The 17,389-nt window shown below is 42.9% G+C and overlaps 1 protein-coding gene across 1 annotated transcript in view; it reads right to left on the bottom strand.

The window, feature by feature from the left end:
• The window catches only part of LOC147898822 (protein CYCLOPS-like), a 74,526-nt gene that overhangs the window by 40,986 nt on the left and 16,151 nt on the right, over positions 1-17,389 (bottom strand). Inside the window, exon 3 of the mRNA XM_087379236.1 lies at positions 10,111-10,251. Within this exon, the coding sequence (XP_087235362.1) occupies positions 10,111-10,251 (141 nt within the window). The remainder of the gene's footprint in view (positions 1-10,110; positions 10,252-17,389) is intronic.

A 17,389-nucleotide genomic window follows, 5' to 3' on the forward strand; every position in this document is an offset into this window, starting at 1 on the left:
CTCTTTGTCTTGCTCTGGTCTCCCATTTAGCAAGTTTCTTGTGATCATTGATTTGGAGACAATGTTTAGCTTGGTATAGTGTTGTTTGCTCATGCAAGGACAAAGGACGAAAATGATTGAGTTCAATGAGGTCTTGACAAGTCAATTTAGCCTAAGCAACAGTTTCCCTCAGAGTCTTCATGTAAGACTTACCATAACCTCTAATTACAACTTGCATTTTGGAAACAAAAGAATCCCATGCACTATCAATATCAAAGTGGCTCTGAGAAGACAGAGATTGATATGCTTCAGTAACCATTGCCTTGAAAGCAACATGCTTCAAATAGCTATCGTTCACAATCAGATGTCGCCTTTGAGGCAGTCTATCATCTGGCATATCATGAAAAGATAGCCTCAATCATAACAATGCATGATCTGAATGCACAAAGGCATAGTCAACCCACATTTTGCATGTAAAATCATCATTTTGTTGCGGAGCTACACTATACCAGCGATCCAGACGTGCCTGATAAGAAGAAAGGACATTATGTTGAAAAGTGTGTCCAGGTGACAAAGGCTGCAATTCCTTCCAAAGATCAACCAAATCAAGATGAATCAGTAATTGAGACCATGCATGCCTTTCAGAGATTAACATATGAGTATTTCAGAAGGTATGCTTCAAAAGGGGCCAATATTCTTAAAAAAACTAAACTGTAAGACCATCTCATCCTGAGATTTCCATCTACCACAGGATTTGATTGCATCTGACAATTCCTTTCAGTAAAAGGCTCTTCCAATTCCAAAGCTTGAGTAGTGGAGATAATAGGAGAAACATGCTGTAAAAGTAAATTTCTTGCAGACAAAACCTGCTGTGAGGGAAGATCTGCATGACCAAATTGCTGAGAGAAATGATGTACATAGATAGAAGCAAGCTGTGACTGTGATGTAGTCGACCCATCAGGTATAAGCATCCTGCAAATGTTTGTTTTTAATCTCTTCTGATGCAAGCTTTTAAAAAATTGTTTGGAAGAGCAGCCTTTATCTGTAAAAGCTCTTTGTCTTGCTCTAGTCTCCCATTTTGCCAGTTTCTTGTGATCATTGATTTGAAGACAATGTTTAGCTTGGCATAGTGTTGTTTGCTCATGCAATGACAATGGACGAAGATGACTGAGTTCAGTGAGGTCTTGACAAGTCAATTTGGCCTGAGCAAGCCTGAGCAACAGTTTCTCTCAAAGTCTTCACGTAAGACTTGCCATAACCTCTAATTACAACTTGCATTTTAGAAACAAAAGAATCCCATGCATTATCAATATCAAAGTGGCTCCGCGAGAAGACATAGAGTGAGAGGCTTCAGTAACCATGGCCTTGAAAGCAACATGCTGCAAATAGATATTGTTCACAATCAGATGTCGCCTTTGAGGTAGTCTATCATCTGGCATATCATAAAAAGATAACCTCAACCATAAAGGTGCATGATCTGAATGCACAAAGGCATAGTCAATCCACATTTTGCGTGTAAAATCATCATTTTGTTGCGGAGCTACACTATACCAGCGATCCAGACGTGCCTGATAAGAGAAAAGGGCATTATGTTGGAAAGTGTATCTTGGTGACAAAGGCTGCAATTCCTTCCAAAGATCAACCAAATAAAGGTGCATCAGTAATTGAGACCATGCATGCATATGAGTATGTCCTAATGTATTGTCACCCTGTTGCGGAGCATTATTGAAATCCCCATAGATAAAGGCATGATATCTCCATGGATATTGCTGCATGGCAGCCCAAATTGCAGATCTATTCCGAGAAGATTGAGGTGCATAGATAGAAGCAAATTCAAACAGCTCGCCTTGAATGATGTATTTAAGAATAATCCACTTGCCTTGATTGTCATTTAAAGCAATAGCTGGCTGAAGCTCATGCTTGATCTGAAAGACTACTCCTGAGAAAGAATGCTCCCCAGCATAGAAGATATCATAGCCACAGTAATGACCTATCTTTCCTGCATAAACATGTTGATTGTGTTCTTGTAGTGCCACTATATCAGGCTGAAATCGATTGACATACAGCCACACATATTTCCATTTCCTACTGTTGCACATCCCCTGAACATTTAATGTAAAGCATTTGATGTGAGCAAGCATATTTACAGATATATATAGGAAAAAAACAGTTATGTACAGCAGCAACCTTCAGGATGTCAACCCTGCATTTCTATCTCAGGGTCAGGGCCTCTTCCCTGAGAAGAAACATCCCCCTGAGGAGTAGACAGCAATGCAACAACCTCTTCTTCAGGGAAGAGGGTTCTGCTCGCTGTCACTGTAGCCCATGTGATTCCAATTCCTGAGTTCACCTCTAGAGAGTTTCCACTAGAAGATGCTCCATTCCAAGTGCGAGGGGTGGAGGTTGTCGAACAGAAATAACTTTTCTTGGACTTTGCCATCCATCAATTGGAGTTTTTGGTCCTTTTGTTGAGGGTTGAATAGCAGGAAGCGAAGGGGAAGAAGCACTCCCATTTGAAACAATTGGGGCTTTGCCTTTATCCTGATTCACAAAAAAATTTTTATTACCTTTATTTTTATTTCCAATAGATGCAAAAGCATCCTTATTGAGCATCTGAGCAGGCAAAGTAGCAGGAGGCATTTTATGCTGACTTAGTGGACACTGTGAAGCCATGTGCCCAATTTTTTTACATTCAAAGCAGGCCTTGCAAATGATCCTTGTTTCAATTTATAAAATGCACTTCCCATGTCAACATTGTTCACTGTGACTGAATAAGACTCCGGTGTGGGATTATCAGTATCCTAGAGAATGGATTATCAGTATCCCAGAGAATGCAAAATCGATTAGAGTTGCCGTTAGGCTACGGTGGGCAAACCACTTTGCCTAAAGTCACAGCAATTTTAGGCAAGAGTGAAGCCATGCATTGCGGAAAGTCTACAACTTCAACCTAGACCGGACATCGATGTCAAATCAGAGTCTGATAATCCCTTGTGGGGGACCATGGCAAAACGTGCACCATTTGCTGCCCAAAAAGGAGTGGTGAATGTTCCAAAAGCATTTGCCTTTGAATCTCATCTACCATGATGACCTCAAAAAAGCCTATGGCTGCATAGTGTACCTTACGAACAAATGAGCCAGCCAGTGTTCGGGTCAACCAGTTGCCTACCTCTACAGCAGGTTGCATTCGACCTAGGAAAAATAAAATGACTGCATTTTTGGCATATTCTCTAACTGGATCCACGATTTCATCCACTTCAACCATGAGACCAACCGATGAAACATAGTCTTTCCACTCTTTCCTTGTGTCTGCAAATCCTTCGTGCATGACATCATAAACCAGTTGTGCTTCAACAGAACCATGCACAGGGTCATGCTGACCCTCAGCCTGCTTTTGCTTTTTGCATTGAACCGATCGATCGTTTTGAAAAGTTTTTTCATAGGAGTATTCAGCCATGTCTTCTGAAGAAGATGGAACCTAAAAAGGGGGTACCTGTAAAGTAATAGAAGAGAAAAAATAGTCCCGGAAAATAACCCACAAAGAAGAAGGAAATAGTGTATTTGCAAGGAGAAGAAGGGGAAAGAGATATTTAGGAATCTAGAGAGAAGAAAATACATGTTTTGGAGAAGGAAAAGAGAAAAGACCAGGAAAAGATCCAAGATGAACTATAAATCAGAGAAAAAAGAGAGGTTCTGGCGATGGAAAGAGTACACAAGACCCAAGAACCAAAAAGGAGAGAAAGGGGAAAGAGAAAACCCTTAGAACCAGCGTGTAGAAGTAGCGTGTAAGCAAACCCGGTACAAACAACAACCTAGAAGCAGGGAATCAGCCGGTAGCAGCAGCCTCAATAGGACAATACAGGCCGTATAGGTTCGTACACCTGTACGGAGCTGTGGCGGGACTGTACGGCAAGGGATTTAAGACCCTAGACAGCTGGTTATGGACGCTGATTTGGAGCCGCAGGTAGCTGAAGCAGAGGGGCTCATCTGAAGAGGCTAAGGAGCTGATGGGAGGGCTGGAGCAATGGCTGCAGGTTCTCTCTCTCGCACACTGCACTTTCTCTCTCTCACACACACACCTTCACCACTTACACACTTTTTTTTGGTGAAATCTTTGATTGATTATATTATATGAGTAGCAACCTCAAAAAAAGGTGCTACAATTACATCAACGGAAAATTTCAATATATGCCAAAAAGACCTCATGATCTATGTGGCGGGTCTGCAAGCAATCAAAGAAAGATTGCTGCAGAGAACGCCTAGAAAAGCCAAACAGAGAGAAAGTAGGATCACCAAAGACTTTACAATTCCTAAATGTCCATAAAGTCCATAGTGCCTAGTAGCGAACCCAAACGAAGAAAAGATGAAACTCCGGTCTAGATGGATGAAACCCAAATAGCCAGAAGAACTTCCCAAACAGAACAGATGGAAATCTCGCTCGCAGGTGCTGTCAAAGCAGATCAAAAAACTCACGAGAGCACGGGCAATGCCAAAACAAGTGAGGCACGGTCTCCGAAGAAGCAGAACATCTATGGCAAAGTGCAAGAGCAATGTGTCGATGAGCTAATAGCTGTCTAGATGGAAACACTCCCAAAAGAACTCGCCAAAAGAAAACCTGTTGCCGAAGCGGTACTTTATAGGCCCAAAGTTGCTGTAATCTTTTCCTCCACCACTTGGCTGGGCGATGCATTCGCCAAACAGAATCATCTCTCTCTGAAACCCAAGGTTGAGGCAAAAGGATTTTATACAATGCAGGCACAGTAATCTGAGATAGCCTCAAAGGATGAGAAGAGGACCCTGGAGAAGTCAAAGTCCAATCTTCCAGTCGGTCTTGGAGTTCCCAAGGAGGAATCATAACAAAGGGCGAAAGCATAGAAGTAATTTGTCGCCACAAAGGACGATAATGAGAGCCCAACCCATATGTATTGGCTGCTAGAGAAAAGGGGAGCACAGTACCAGCATCATCTATAACATCAGCAACCGAGGTGAGGCCTTTAAACGAGACAAAGTAGGAACGTCAAGGTTCCTGTAAAGCCAAGGGAGGCTAAAAGCTTTCGACCAGTGAATGCTTTCAGCTCTCAAAGAATTCCCAAGCAAAGATTGCCGTCCATTCCATTCCAGATGAGAAAGAAAATGCTTCAAGTCAAGAAGCAAGCGGGAGACAAAAGGGCTTCCAGGCAAAGTGCCATCAGTGCAGCCAAAAAAGAAATCCCAGTGATCAAGTTGCCAATGACCAAACACAGAAATACTGATATGAGTGACCAGAGTCCTAATCATAAGAGCCCAAGGCTGATAACCTTGCAAAAATTGCAGCAACATTTTCCCCCTGTGGGCAAGAATATGCACATGAATATCCGTGATGTTCAATCCACCATACATCTTGGGAGAACAAATGTGATGCATCGAAAGCAGCCTGAGACTTTTTCTGCCATGTTTGGATCGCCAGAAGGGTTCCATAAAGACATACATGAAAGATCTCCCTTGTGGCTTGCATATAGGATTTGCCATAATCTCGAATAACTGCTTGCATCCGAGCAACAAAAGCCTGCCAGGCATAATCCAAACCAATGTGTATCTGACGAGAGAGAGGCTGAATAGCATCAGAGACCAAGGCTTTAAAGTCAGCATGCTCCAGATAACTATTATTAATCAGCAAAAGCCTTGGGCAAGGCAATCTGTCAGTGGGAAATTCATGTAAGGAAAGCCTCAACCAAAGAGGAGCATGATCCGAATGTGTGAAAGCATGATCAACCCAAATTTGACAAGTAAAGGCATCACAATGCTGTGGATCAATCTGATACCATCTGTCCAAGCGTGCCCGATAAGAAGATCGAGCATTATGCTGAAAGGTGTAACCCGGAAGCATGGGTTGTAATTCCTTCCAGAGATCAACCAGGCACAACTGAAGCAAAAAATCAGACCATACCTGTGTTTCAGAAGCCAACATATAAGTGTGGCCTGAGGTGTTGTCACCCGATTGAGGGGCATTATTAAAGTCACCACAAATGAAGGCATGTTGTCGCCATGGATAAGTATGCACGGCAGCCCAGATCAAAGCTCTATCACGAGAAGATTGGGGGGCATAAACCGATGCAAATTCAAAAATTTCCCCTTGAACAAGGCATTGAACAATAATCCATCTACCATGGCTATCATTGAGAGCCACAACAGGTTGAAGGTCGTGCTTTACCAAAAAAGCCACACCAGAAAAGGAGTGCTCTCCAGCATAGAAGATATCATAACCAGCAAAATGGCCTATTTGACCAGCATACATATGCTGATTATGCTCTTGCAAAGCCATTATATCAGGCTGCAATTGCCTGATATACATCCAGACCAGTTTCCATTTGCGACCATCACACATTCCCTGTACATTGAGAGTAACACACTTCAGATGATCAAGCATATTTACAGTTATGGGACAGGTATGTACAGCAACCAACGGGCTCTCTACTTCCACCTCAATGTCTGGGCCTCTGCCCTGGGATGAAGCATCAGCCTGAGGAGAGGACAAAAGTGCAGCAACTTCTTCTTCAGGAAACAAGGTCCGATTTACAGTCACAGCAGGCCAGGTCAAGCCAACACCAGAGTTTTCAGCAGGTGTTTTCCCATGAGAGGATGCACCACTCCAAGTCCAAAAAGGCAAAGGTCGCCTGGGAGAGATCACTTTGCGAGGAGTTTGCCATCCATCAGTCAAAATTTCCCCCCCCTTCCCTTGAGGTGGAGAGGACAAAGGCACAGGAAAAGAAGCATTACCATGTGAGACAGGCGGGGCTTTGCCTTTGTCTTGAACCGAGAAAAACTGTTTGACCCCTTTGTTTTTTACCACAAAAGAGGCATTTGCATTCTTATTCAAAGGTTGAACCATTTCAGCTTGCACTGGCATCCATAAAGCTCGGGAAGGGCATTGTGAAGCCATGTGCCCAAATTGCTTGCATTCAAAGCAAGCACCTGCAAACAGCCCCCACTTGAGCTTGTAAAAGGCACTCCCCATGGAAACATTATTCACAGTGACCGAATATGAAGCTGGAGTGTGATGATTTGTACTCATCCGTTATTGTTGCATATGGACCATCTTGCAGACATAGGGCACCTTCATGGATTGCAAATTCCAGGAGCACAGCCATTTCTTGCACAGGCATATGCTGATGATTCATATTTCATGCCCAGGAATTCTTAAAGTGACCTCTCTCATTTGATGCAGACTCTGAATGATTTTGGCATAGTTGTTGGACTGCATATTAATTTTCAGAAGTCAAATCTTCTAGAATTGAAAGAAGCTGATTGGCATTCACTTCTCTAGCCAGGCCACATTATTTCATCCCATACCATCGTGAGGCATTTAGGGTATCCCATTGGCTGGAATATTACCCCTCAACAACAGCTTAAATGGGTGCTTCAAAAGATTAACAAGAAGCTGGAATACTGGCATTTGTCCACTTGGCCTCTACATGTTCGACTTCGAATAGTGCAGTCCATCATTATGGCATATGTGCAATTTTACTTGCCTCTTCTTCCATGGTCTATCAGGCACTTGGCTTCCTATATGTCCCAGGCTATGGAGATATTTTGGAAAAGCAAACCTCACAAAAAGGCTTTGCGATTACTTCCCATGCAGTCTGTTTGTTCTCCTAAGACTCATGGGGGACTGAATATACTCAATCTTCAGTTTCATATGTTAGCAAGAAAGAGCACTATGATTGCTGTTTTTTTCCAGCAAAAACAGCCATGGGCTATTATGTTAGCAGCTATGTGTGGAAACATGACGTCCCATGCATATGGGCATTGGATTACAGATCATTGGGAAGCAGTCATGACCACTTTTCAGGGGAAAATTCCTGGTTGTCCTGTTTCTACTGCTTTTATTCATGATTGGAAGAGAATTCTTTCTTATGCTAAATGGTTAGGTCCTTCTTCCCATCATGGTAATTCTCTTCGCTTGGAAAGCATCCATTGGAGCAAGGTGTTTGAATCGCCTCTTGCTTTACAGGCACCTATTAAAGCATATAATATTATGAAATTGGGCATAAGAATTGTTGGAGACGTTGTGGATCAACACGGTTATGTGCTTTCATTTCCACAAGCTTGCAGGACATTCCCCTTGGGTCTGCATCATAGACCCATTTGGAGAACACTTACAATTATGTTGCAGCCATTTGTTCCTGTTCCTACACTGTTTGTATAGGACAGATTACTGGACTGGAATCTGGTTTCCTCATCTCCTGCTACCTGTTCACTTTCAATGCACAATCTCACTTCCTCGATGGTCTACAGGTTCCTTCTTCCTCCGCCATGGATTGATAAGCATGCCAACACTCTTTGGAATTTGAATAGGCCTTTATCTTGGTGGCAATCACAACTCAAGAAAATTTGGAAAGCCAAATTGCCATTGAAACAAAGGCTTTTCCTTTGGAGATGTATAGTGGGAGCTTTTTCCATTGGGATGAAATTGGCAGCACGTCGTATTGCTTCCTCTGCATGCCCTCGTTGCTCTCATCCCCGCGAGACAGTTCCCCACTTGTTATGGTCTTGCTTGCACTCTCGAGTATTGCTCACTCATGTCTCTCATTTGCTGCGGCTTCGATTTCCCTCTATCAGATTCGGGAAACTCTTTTGGATGTTTGGATGCTTCTCATCTCAGATGTCTCCTTTCCTCCTTTTCTTTCACTGGGCTTGTTTCTAGCTACTATGGACCATTTGGACACAGAGATTGCATTCTAGGATGGGACAACAGTTTCCTCAAGCATATGCCTTCTTCAGAATGTCCCTCAAGCAATCTTTATATGATAGTTATGCTACAAAGGACTTGGATGCTACTAGTCTTGAAGTGTTTTCTGACTGTTTTTGAGTTCTTCCATTAGGCTCCTTTTGGAGTCTAATGTCATGTACATTGATTTCATGTGAATAATATAGCTACTAGTTTCTCAAAACACACACACACACACACACACATATATATATATATAGAGAGAGAGAGATTCTGCAATGAACGTGACATAGAGAGGGAACTAATGGTAGAGGACCACACATTGAGAGGTTTTTCTTTTAACCCCCACATTAGTTAATATATTCTTTCCCTTTTTCTCCCTCTCCTCTCCCCAATACACTAATGATATGATTTGTTCCGTGGCGATACATATTCATTAAATTCATGAATATGGCGTATGGCTACACTTGCTTCATAAAAAATTTACAAGACCTTTTTCCATCTCCACACTGGTGAAGAAAACTCACCTAGCTGTTCATGATGGGATAGTGTAGTCACTTTTGAAGCACAACATCAATTATAGCATAGTTCATACTTGGAAATTAGCATCTCTTGCTATAAGGGGCGATTAACTATTATAGAATATCCACTTCAAGAAGCTCACAAAGAATCTAACCAAGTCCAAATATTTTCATTTATAGCATTTCTGCTGTGTTGATTTTCAAATGTCATTAAAGGCTAAATAAGTCCATGCAAGAAAATATGTAAGTGGGAATATGGTCCACGTTCCATATCACAGAAACCATATATTCAAAATCTTTGTAAGAATCAAAGTGCGAAACAAGCATGCATGGCCAAAGGATACGACCATATTTGCAAAGTTGCCATAGTTGGTATAGTACTACAATATTTTCGTCAATGGAAGGATTCACCATCCCTGCTCAAATTTCTGCGAAAGATTCCCAATCCTTGGGATTATGAGCTTTCTTTTCTTGCCAATTGACACAAAGATGCAATTATGTGTCACTATCCTTGGTTTCCACGTAATTTTGAAAAAGATGAAGGAATGTGGTTGCAGAACCAAATGTCAATTTTTAATGAATGAGCACATTTCCACTTAAAATAATGGCATTTCACATTCTAATAGGTATCTCAAGTGAATAAAACATTTTTCCTATTTTCGTAAAGTCCTTTCCAATGTGAGGCTCTCCATTACCTTTTAAAAACAAAGGCAAGAATATAAAGGTAAAGTAAAGCTTTAAAAGGCAATAATTATTTGGTATTATCGCTTCTAGTATAAGGTGAAGCTTTATGAAACCAAATCCCATAGCATTTGAGTGCTTGCTAGCAACTTCTGAAAAGATTTTCTGTAAATTTGTCAAAAAAAACAGGCTGCATTTATCTCAAACGTATTTGACAAGATAAACCTGTGTTTGGGCTGATTACTGTCCGCAGCCACGTCATCTGATAGGATTAGGTTTGTTTGTAGAAACTGGTCAAAACTGTCAACCCTACTAACGGTTTTATTGGATTGCTGAGCTAGAAGAGCAGCTAGTTCAGTGGACATCCTACAAGTAAAAAAAACAAACATCCATTGATGTTAGTTTAAGAAAAGGGGAAGCCAAAAAAAGGATGCTAAAAGAAGACAAGCGATAAACACAATGATAAACGCAATCCTCAAGCCTAGTCGCCCGGTGGTGCCTTACTAGGAATACTTGCATATAACATGCATTCAAGGGGTATATTTAAACCCCTACTTACATATGGGTGTTACATTCCTTACTCTTTGTAAAAGTGTGGATTTAATCACTGTGTGATTTCAAAAGGCCCTATAATGTGTATATCTCTGTGAATGTATTGAATTCGAAGCCTCTAATGTTGAACCCATTTTGTATGGTTACATATGTTTAGGTGCACCCCAGGTCTTGTTAGTATTATTATAGATATGACTTTTTCTCAATAAAATTATCATCTATTTTTTTGGGGAAAAAATAATGCACAAAATATATAGATTTCTTCAAATTTCCCAAAAACTCGCACACAACAAGGATACTACGAAAAAATCACATCTTAGAGCTAAATATACTTGAAACTTTACTGTGAACACATATCCCTCACATGGAGGATAAATCCAACTAAAAATTTTGGAAGTAACATCAAGTAAGAGTTATTTCTCTACCAATGGCATTAGTGACGGCGAAAAGGGGAAGGGGGGGGGGGGCGGGGGGTCTCTGGGGTTCAGGCTCTTTTGGAGGTATTATCGGAGGCCAAAGGAGGTCTCCTAGTCAATGGTGCTCAGGTCCCCTGGTCAATGATTCAATGGTGATCCGCCACTAGTACTTGGGTCTCCTGGTCACTGGTACTCCGATCCTCTAGTCACTGCTACTCAAGTAACAATCGCCTTCTTGTTGGATAATTCATCCTAAAGTTGCACATAATAGTCCATAGAAAAAGGAGAAAGTACAATTTAGCAAGTTTCAAGCCCATATCAAGTACATCATTTAGGGGAGGATGGTGGAAAGATTCAACCCAGTTATGGGAAGATGGGCCAAAAAGAAACGGTAAAGTTCAAGAAACCATATCATTTGTGTTACAGATGCAGGTCCTAGTCCTATAATCATAGAGGTTTGAGCCAAGGAGGTATAGTGTAACTCCATACTTTCTGAAACTGAAGCCATACTCCCACACTCATAATTATAGTTGCTCTATCTCTACCTACATAATAATCTCTATATCTGAAGCAACAATCTTAATGGCTCTATAAAGCATGCATGATCTCTAACCAAGTTTGTCACATGATCTCCCCATTCTCCAATAGATCAATTCTTATTATATGTTTGTAAAATGTGCATTGATTTTTCCAAAAGGTGCCACTAAGATGATCTTCCATAAAGAGCCCCATATTGGAAGAATTGGTGGATCTATGGATGATCTGATTACAGGACTAAGATTGTAACCGGCCTTCGGGAAATCTAAAGGGCAGTGAACAAATAACGATTGGCAAATTTTTTTATTTGGGGGCAAAAAAGAGACTTCTATTAAGTAAGAAAGAAACTCGCTAGAGCAAGCTCTAAGCAGAAATACAACATGCTAAGCATGTAATAAAAAACACCTTAGAAGAATGAGGTAGAAAGGAACCAAGGCTGAGGCTGAAAATGCCAACTCAACCCTGTAGAAGTCTCAGCAAGGAAGGGAGGGTCTCTCCAATCCCTGAGAAAAGTAACTCTCCTAGAGGGGGCTGCTTGAGAGGATCCCTGCATGGTCGCCCATATGGCCATCAGAGTGTGTACCATATCTGTCCAAGTACTGGCCAATCTGAGAAGGGTGAACGTGAGAACCCTCCATAGCCTCAGTGCATCTGGCTCTCCAAAAATGTGCCATGCTGCAATGCTAGCTAAAACCTACCATAAAGAGTCAACCGAGGAATGAGTAGCCCTGAAGAGAGTGGCCGGAACATCCTCTAAAGAGCATGACTCCACAAGGTGTCATCGGATGTGTAGAGCCCAAGACGAGTCATGTCTCTCGAAGAAAACCTGGGGCCCTGAGAGAGAGAGCCAAGCCACTGATCCCCAGGTCATATAGAAGGGGAGGCTAACAAAAGTGCTGAAAAGTCTTGCAATCCCCTTTCATATGATTCTCGCCTGTCTGCAATCCCAAAGGCAGTGTTGTATTGTCTCCGAAGCGGAAGGCAACGAGGGCAAGTAGGGTCAGCCCCGAACCTAGATCTCCAATGATTCACTGCTATCCCACCATGAATAGAAAGCCAAAAGGAGAGAGTGATTTTTCCGTTCCAGTGGGATTTCCACAGCCTTTGCCAAAAAATTTTCTGCAAGTCTGTAGAAATCTAATAATTCTCCCAGTAAGGAGCTTTGGTGGGCCTCCAACCCCTACAGCTGAGCTGGAATTTCCTAGCATTACTGATCGTGTAATGAAAGAAGGGGATGCCCTTCATCTATCCACTCCCATTCCCTAGGGTCCCACTGCAAAAACTTAATTGGGACACCTCCATAGAGCCACAGCCTGACTTCTGATTGACAATCCGTCTGCACCGGCACATTTTCCTACTCACATGGGACAATCCTACACACATTTTTAACACGACGGTCCCCACTACACTAACACAACTCTAACCCCCTTAACATTTTTACTTCTTTTTTGGGAGCCTATATCTTGGCCGTTTAAAGACCAAATCACACCCAGTCTGACAACAAGGTTCACTCACACAACGTCCAATCTCAAACGATAATTTTCAAGACTTTTTACCATCATTTACAGTCTTGGTAGTCACTATTACGTAGGCACTGATTTTGACTCGTTGATTGCATATTTTTTGCCATTATAGGGCTACGAAGGTCGAAATCAATTGCGAATTTAAAGTCAAATGCACTCACTTAAAGGATACACTTAAGCATTGTGTATGCACCTAAGATCTAGATGAAGACTAGCACCTGCATACTTTTGCACGACGCTCTTTAAGAATTCAACCTCTCACCATCAACAAGCAGCATGGAGGACCTAACAATTGAAGAAGAAATAGGTAACGATGATATGCATCCTGCAAATCACCTTGGAGAACAACGCAACCGCAACCACAACAACAATGGAAGACAACAGTTTGGTAAAAATATGAAGCTACACGCATGACAGCATCAGGATCTGATTGTAACACCCCGTCTGAGTCAACAAGCTGTGAGACACTATCTCTACTATGTCTGGGCCCATGATTAGAGAAAAAGTGTTTGTTGACCCTACCACCCATCCGAATCCAAAAGGATTCCCGTGCATGAAAGGCATACTCTGCTCTCTGATCCAACAATATTTGTATATGAGCCCTTGCTGCAGCAAGGCGCTCCTGAATCCAAGCATCTGTGGGCCTCTTCTCCTCTTCCCTCTGAAGGGACGCTAACTGCTGGTGTATACCAATCCGGCGGAAGGGGAGGGGGTGAGTAGGGGAGGAGGAAGGAGGGGGCGGGGGTGGAGGAGGGGGGTGGGGGGGCTGGTGGGTGAAGGAGAGGGAGGGCGGGGAGGAGGAAGGAGAGCGGGAGGGTGAGGGAGGAGGGAGAGGGGGCTGGCGAGGAGAGAGGGAGAGGAGGAGAGAGAGACAGGGGGCTGGCGAGGGGAGGGAGAGGGGGGGCAGCTAGGGTGAGGGAGAGGGAGAGGGGACTGGCTGAGAGAGGAGGGGGGGGGGGGGGGGGGGGGCAGCAAAGCTCACTGGGAGAGGAGCAGCGAACGCCTTCACACTTCACACATTCCATCGGCACTTGACTTCACACAAATATTTAACTTTCAGCCACTTAGAAAATATCCATGACACACAAAACAATTCCAAAGCCAATATTCAGGAGCTAGCTTGCCCCTACCTACACCTAACACCAGATTGGCCCTAAAATTTAGCGCCCCTTTCAGTAATTCTTTATCTTTTATTCAAAAGACATAAAAAATACAGTAAAAGCACTCCCGTGCATCCGACAAACCTTGGAGCAGCAGCAAGCAAGGAGGTGAATTGATCTAGAGCAGTTCCCAAGCAGTCTAGCAGTCGAAATCAGTAGCAACAGCCTTGGAAGAGGTGGAAAACAGCAAAAACAATTTCCTTCTGGCACCCCTCAGGCCCCTGGTAGTCCAATCCTGAACAACGATTTGAATCTGGTAGCAGTCTAGCACCCTGGAAGGATGGAACACTGATTCTGTCCAGTTTTGGGAGCCCGCAGCAGCTCAAACAAGTGCGAATTCTGAAAACTCTGTGTCTAGAGACCCTGGAGTGGACCTGGAAGCGGCAAAATCAGATGTGGCAGCCCTAAAAGACCTCGTGCGACCCAGCAGATTCTTCCTCTGGAAGCAAAAACGAATTGCCTAAGAGCTCCAAACAGCTTGGAAAGGGACGTTTTTGGTAGGTACCTGCTTGGAAGGCTTCTGGGAAGGGTGCGATTCAAAGCTGGGGCTCTAGGAAGGCGTGGATAGAAGGCATGCAGCAAAAACGAGATGCTCTAGTGAAGCTGGCTCCTCTGGGAACGCTGGATGTCCATTGGCTTGGCCCCCACTCCAGCTGATACTAGAATAGCTGCCTTTGCTTGCCCTGCAAAGTCACTTGCGCCACATGTGGCCTCCATGCCCAATCTAGCCAGAGGGATTTTTACCCATCTCTAACCTTCAAATCCTTGCCTTCCCATGGAATTAATTGCATAGAAGTGTCCTTTGAGCTGTTTTAACCAGTTTGAGGCTAGGGCAGTCGCCATAAATTCCTAAAGCTTAGAAATTCACTTCCCTGTGATAGACCCCCCTCTTGAAACACAGCAAACAACCTCGTTTGCTGGTTCAAAAACAGCAAGTACAAAAATCAGGATAATCAAAATACTGAGTGGTAGACTCTACCAAGATTACAAGTACCTGCTCAGAGTTGTACTTGAATTTAAAAAAACAGCAAATATATACAACATATGGCTCGGTAGAGCGCGAGATAACCAGTCATATTGCAGATATATATATGAACCGAAACTTACAATGACTAGTACACTGATCTAGAAGTCTCATGGCAGATATACCATCAGCAAGCTGTATCTCAGGTGAGACTTTCTTCCCGTTGGCTAGCACTAACTCTGTAGGGTTGTATATTCGGTGGGCTACTACCCGGCACAATATCTATGGCATGATCTTTGGGTCTCTTGATGGGAGTTCCCCTGGTAAAGATTCAGAAAAACAATCCTGAAACTCACACAAGAAATCTATCTGCTCTTTATCCAAGACAAAAAGAGGTGGCTGAGCATCTCTCTCTTTTTCTTTTGCAAAAATCAAATACACAGAAATATGCTTTTTCATTACTGAAGTAATTGTGGAAGAAGATACACTCCCCTTTGAGTTTTACATCAAGTACATGAGTCTTTCCCTGTAAGTTAGGGTAACTGTCTTATTGTATGTATCAACTATTGCCTGAAGACGATAACACCATGGAATTCCCAACATCACAACCATTCAGAGACGTATATAAAACTCTTATGTATCGACATAACTCTGAATGTGAAGAGAGAGCTTTCCAATAATCGGAGTGATGGGCGTACTCAGCCCTATACCAGCCATGTTTGCTTCTGTAAGTGAACCCATTTAATCTAGACGTGTACCGAGCTTGCCCGCTAGCTCTGGAGAGATGAAATTTGCTTTAGCACGTGAATCAAAGAAGAATAAAGCTGTCCGGTCACATACTTTTCCCCATGCTCTACAAGTTCCGTGTCATCCTCCTATTTCTTTTCACTGATCATGTCATTCACAAGTCCAGTAGATGGCTTTTTCTTTTTCCCTTTTTGATCAACATGCTGATAGGAACTGACTGTCAACAGTTCTTCCCAAAATTCCTTATTGTATTCTTTGAGATTGCGGCAACTATTTGCATCCAATTCATGCCAGGCAGTCATAATGTCGACTTCAAAGGTAGTATTCAACCATGCAGTTGAAAATACCTGCTTGAATTCCACCTAAGTGACAGGTACTCTGCCTTGAAAAAGGAGATTGGTCCACCATTGTAGAGCATTACCCTTCAAGAAAGTGGCCACATTCCTGACTTTTGACGACTCAATGAAATTCCCACATGACTAGGCTGCATCAAATTGTTGTAACGTGAGAGCTTTCAGCCTATCTTGACTTCCATTAAACATGTCGAATTTCACAGCTGCACCACCCTCTTTATAATCCTTCTCCTTCCCCCTAGGTGAGAGATTTTTTTTTTTTGCGCAAAAAGCAGTGCTAGTTATATTACTTGAAAGCGAGAGTACAAGAAGGCCTAAAGGCCAGCGGGCTGTAATCACAAAACAGATTCAGCCCGAGAAGTCAAAAAGCTAAATACAAGCCTCCTAGGGCATAATCATCGGGGAGTGGACAAACAGCCACGGTGGAGGGGCGTAATGCCACTGAAGACTCTGAGTAAAGTGCTGGAAGAATAACTCCCGGTGATCCCAGTCGCGAAGGAAACGTCGTCTCTTTTCCTTCCCTGCTCGGGACTCTCCCTGTATCTGATCCCACTAACCCTTGAGCGTGTGAATGATCGTGCTCCAGATATCTGCTAGGGTCTGAGTAGTAGAGGTAGTTTGAGCTCCCCTAGGTGAGAGATTGTTATAGATAGGTGGCTGTAAATACGGAGGCTGCATAACATTTCCAACATTAGGTGCACTCTTTCCATTACTCGTAGCAGGATTGACCATTCCTGGTCCCATTGCATTCATTCCAGGCATACCATAAAAAAATTCCATCATGCCAGGTGTAGCAATCTCTACATCCTTGGCTGCATGCCAATATTACCATACATCATATTGGGCATTCCACCAAACATTTGACCGTGATAGCCCATCATGTCTGGCGGAAATCCAAAAGGAAAATTTCCAGGCATTTCCTTGCCTTGCTCAGGCTGTCCAACCATAGCCTGGAATACTGAACCTCCCCCAAAATAACCTGAATGCCTAAAAGAATAAGGGAAAGTCTGCTGTCCCGAATTGAAAAATGGAAAATTATGGGCATTCCCACCAGCACCAGATGCAAGAGGCTTCATGCCAAGCTGTTGCCTTTTCTTTTTCTTTTTCGCCTTCAAAGGGACATTCATAAACTATGCAAAACGTGGATCTTGCATCAACTGTGCCAAAGTTTGTGCAGTTCCTTGCAATTGTGCCGTGAACCGTGCATCAACATTTTCCTGTTTAACTTCATTTGCTTCATCTTGGGAAACCT

The sequence above is a fragment of the Dipteris shenzhenensis genome, chromosome 9 (genome assembly GCF_047967505.1).
Source record: "Dipteris shenzhenensis isolate YYH24624 ecotype China chromosome 9, Dip_SZ_1.0, whole genome shotgun sequence".
In the NCBI taxonomy this organism is placed as follows: Eukaryota; Viridiplantae; Streptophyta; class Polypodiopsida; order Gleicheniales; family Dipteridaceae; genus Dipteris; species Dipteris shenzhenensis.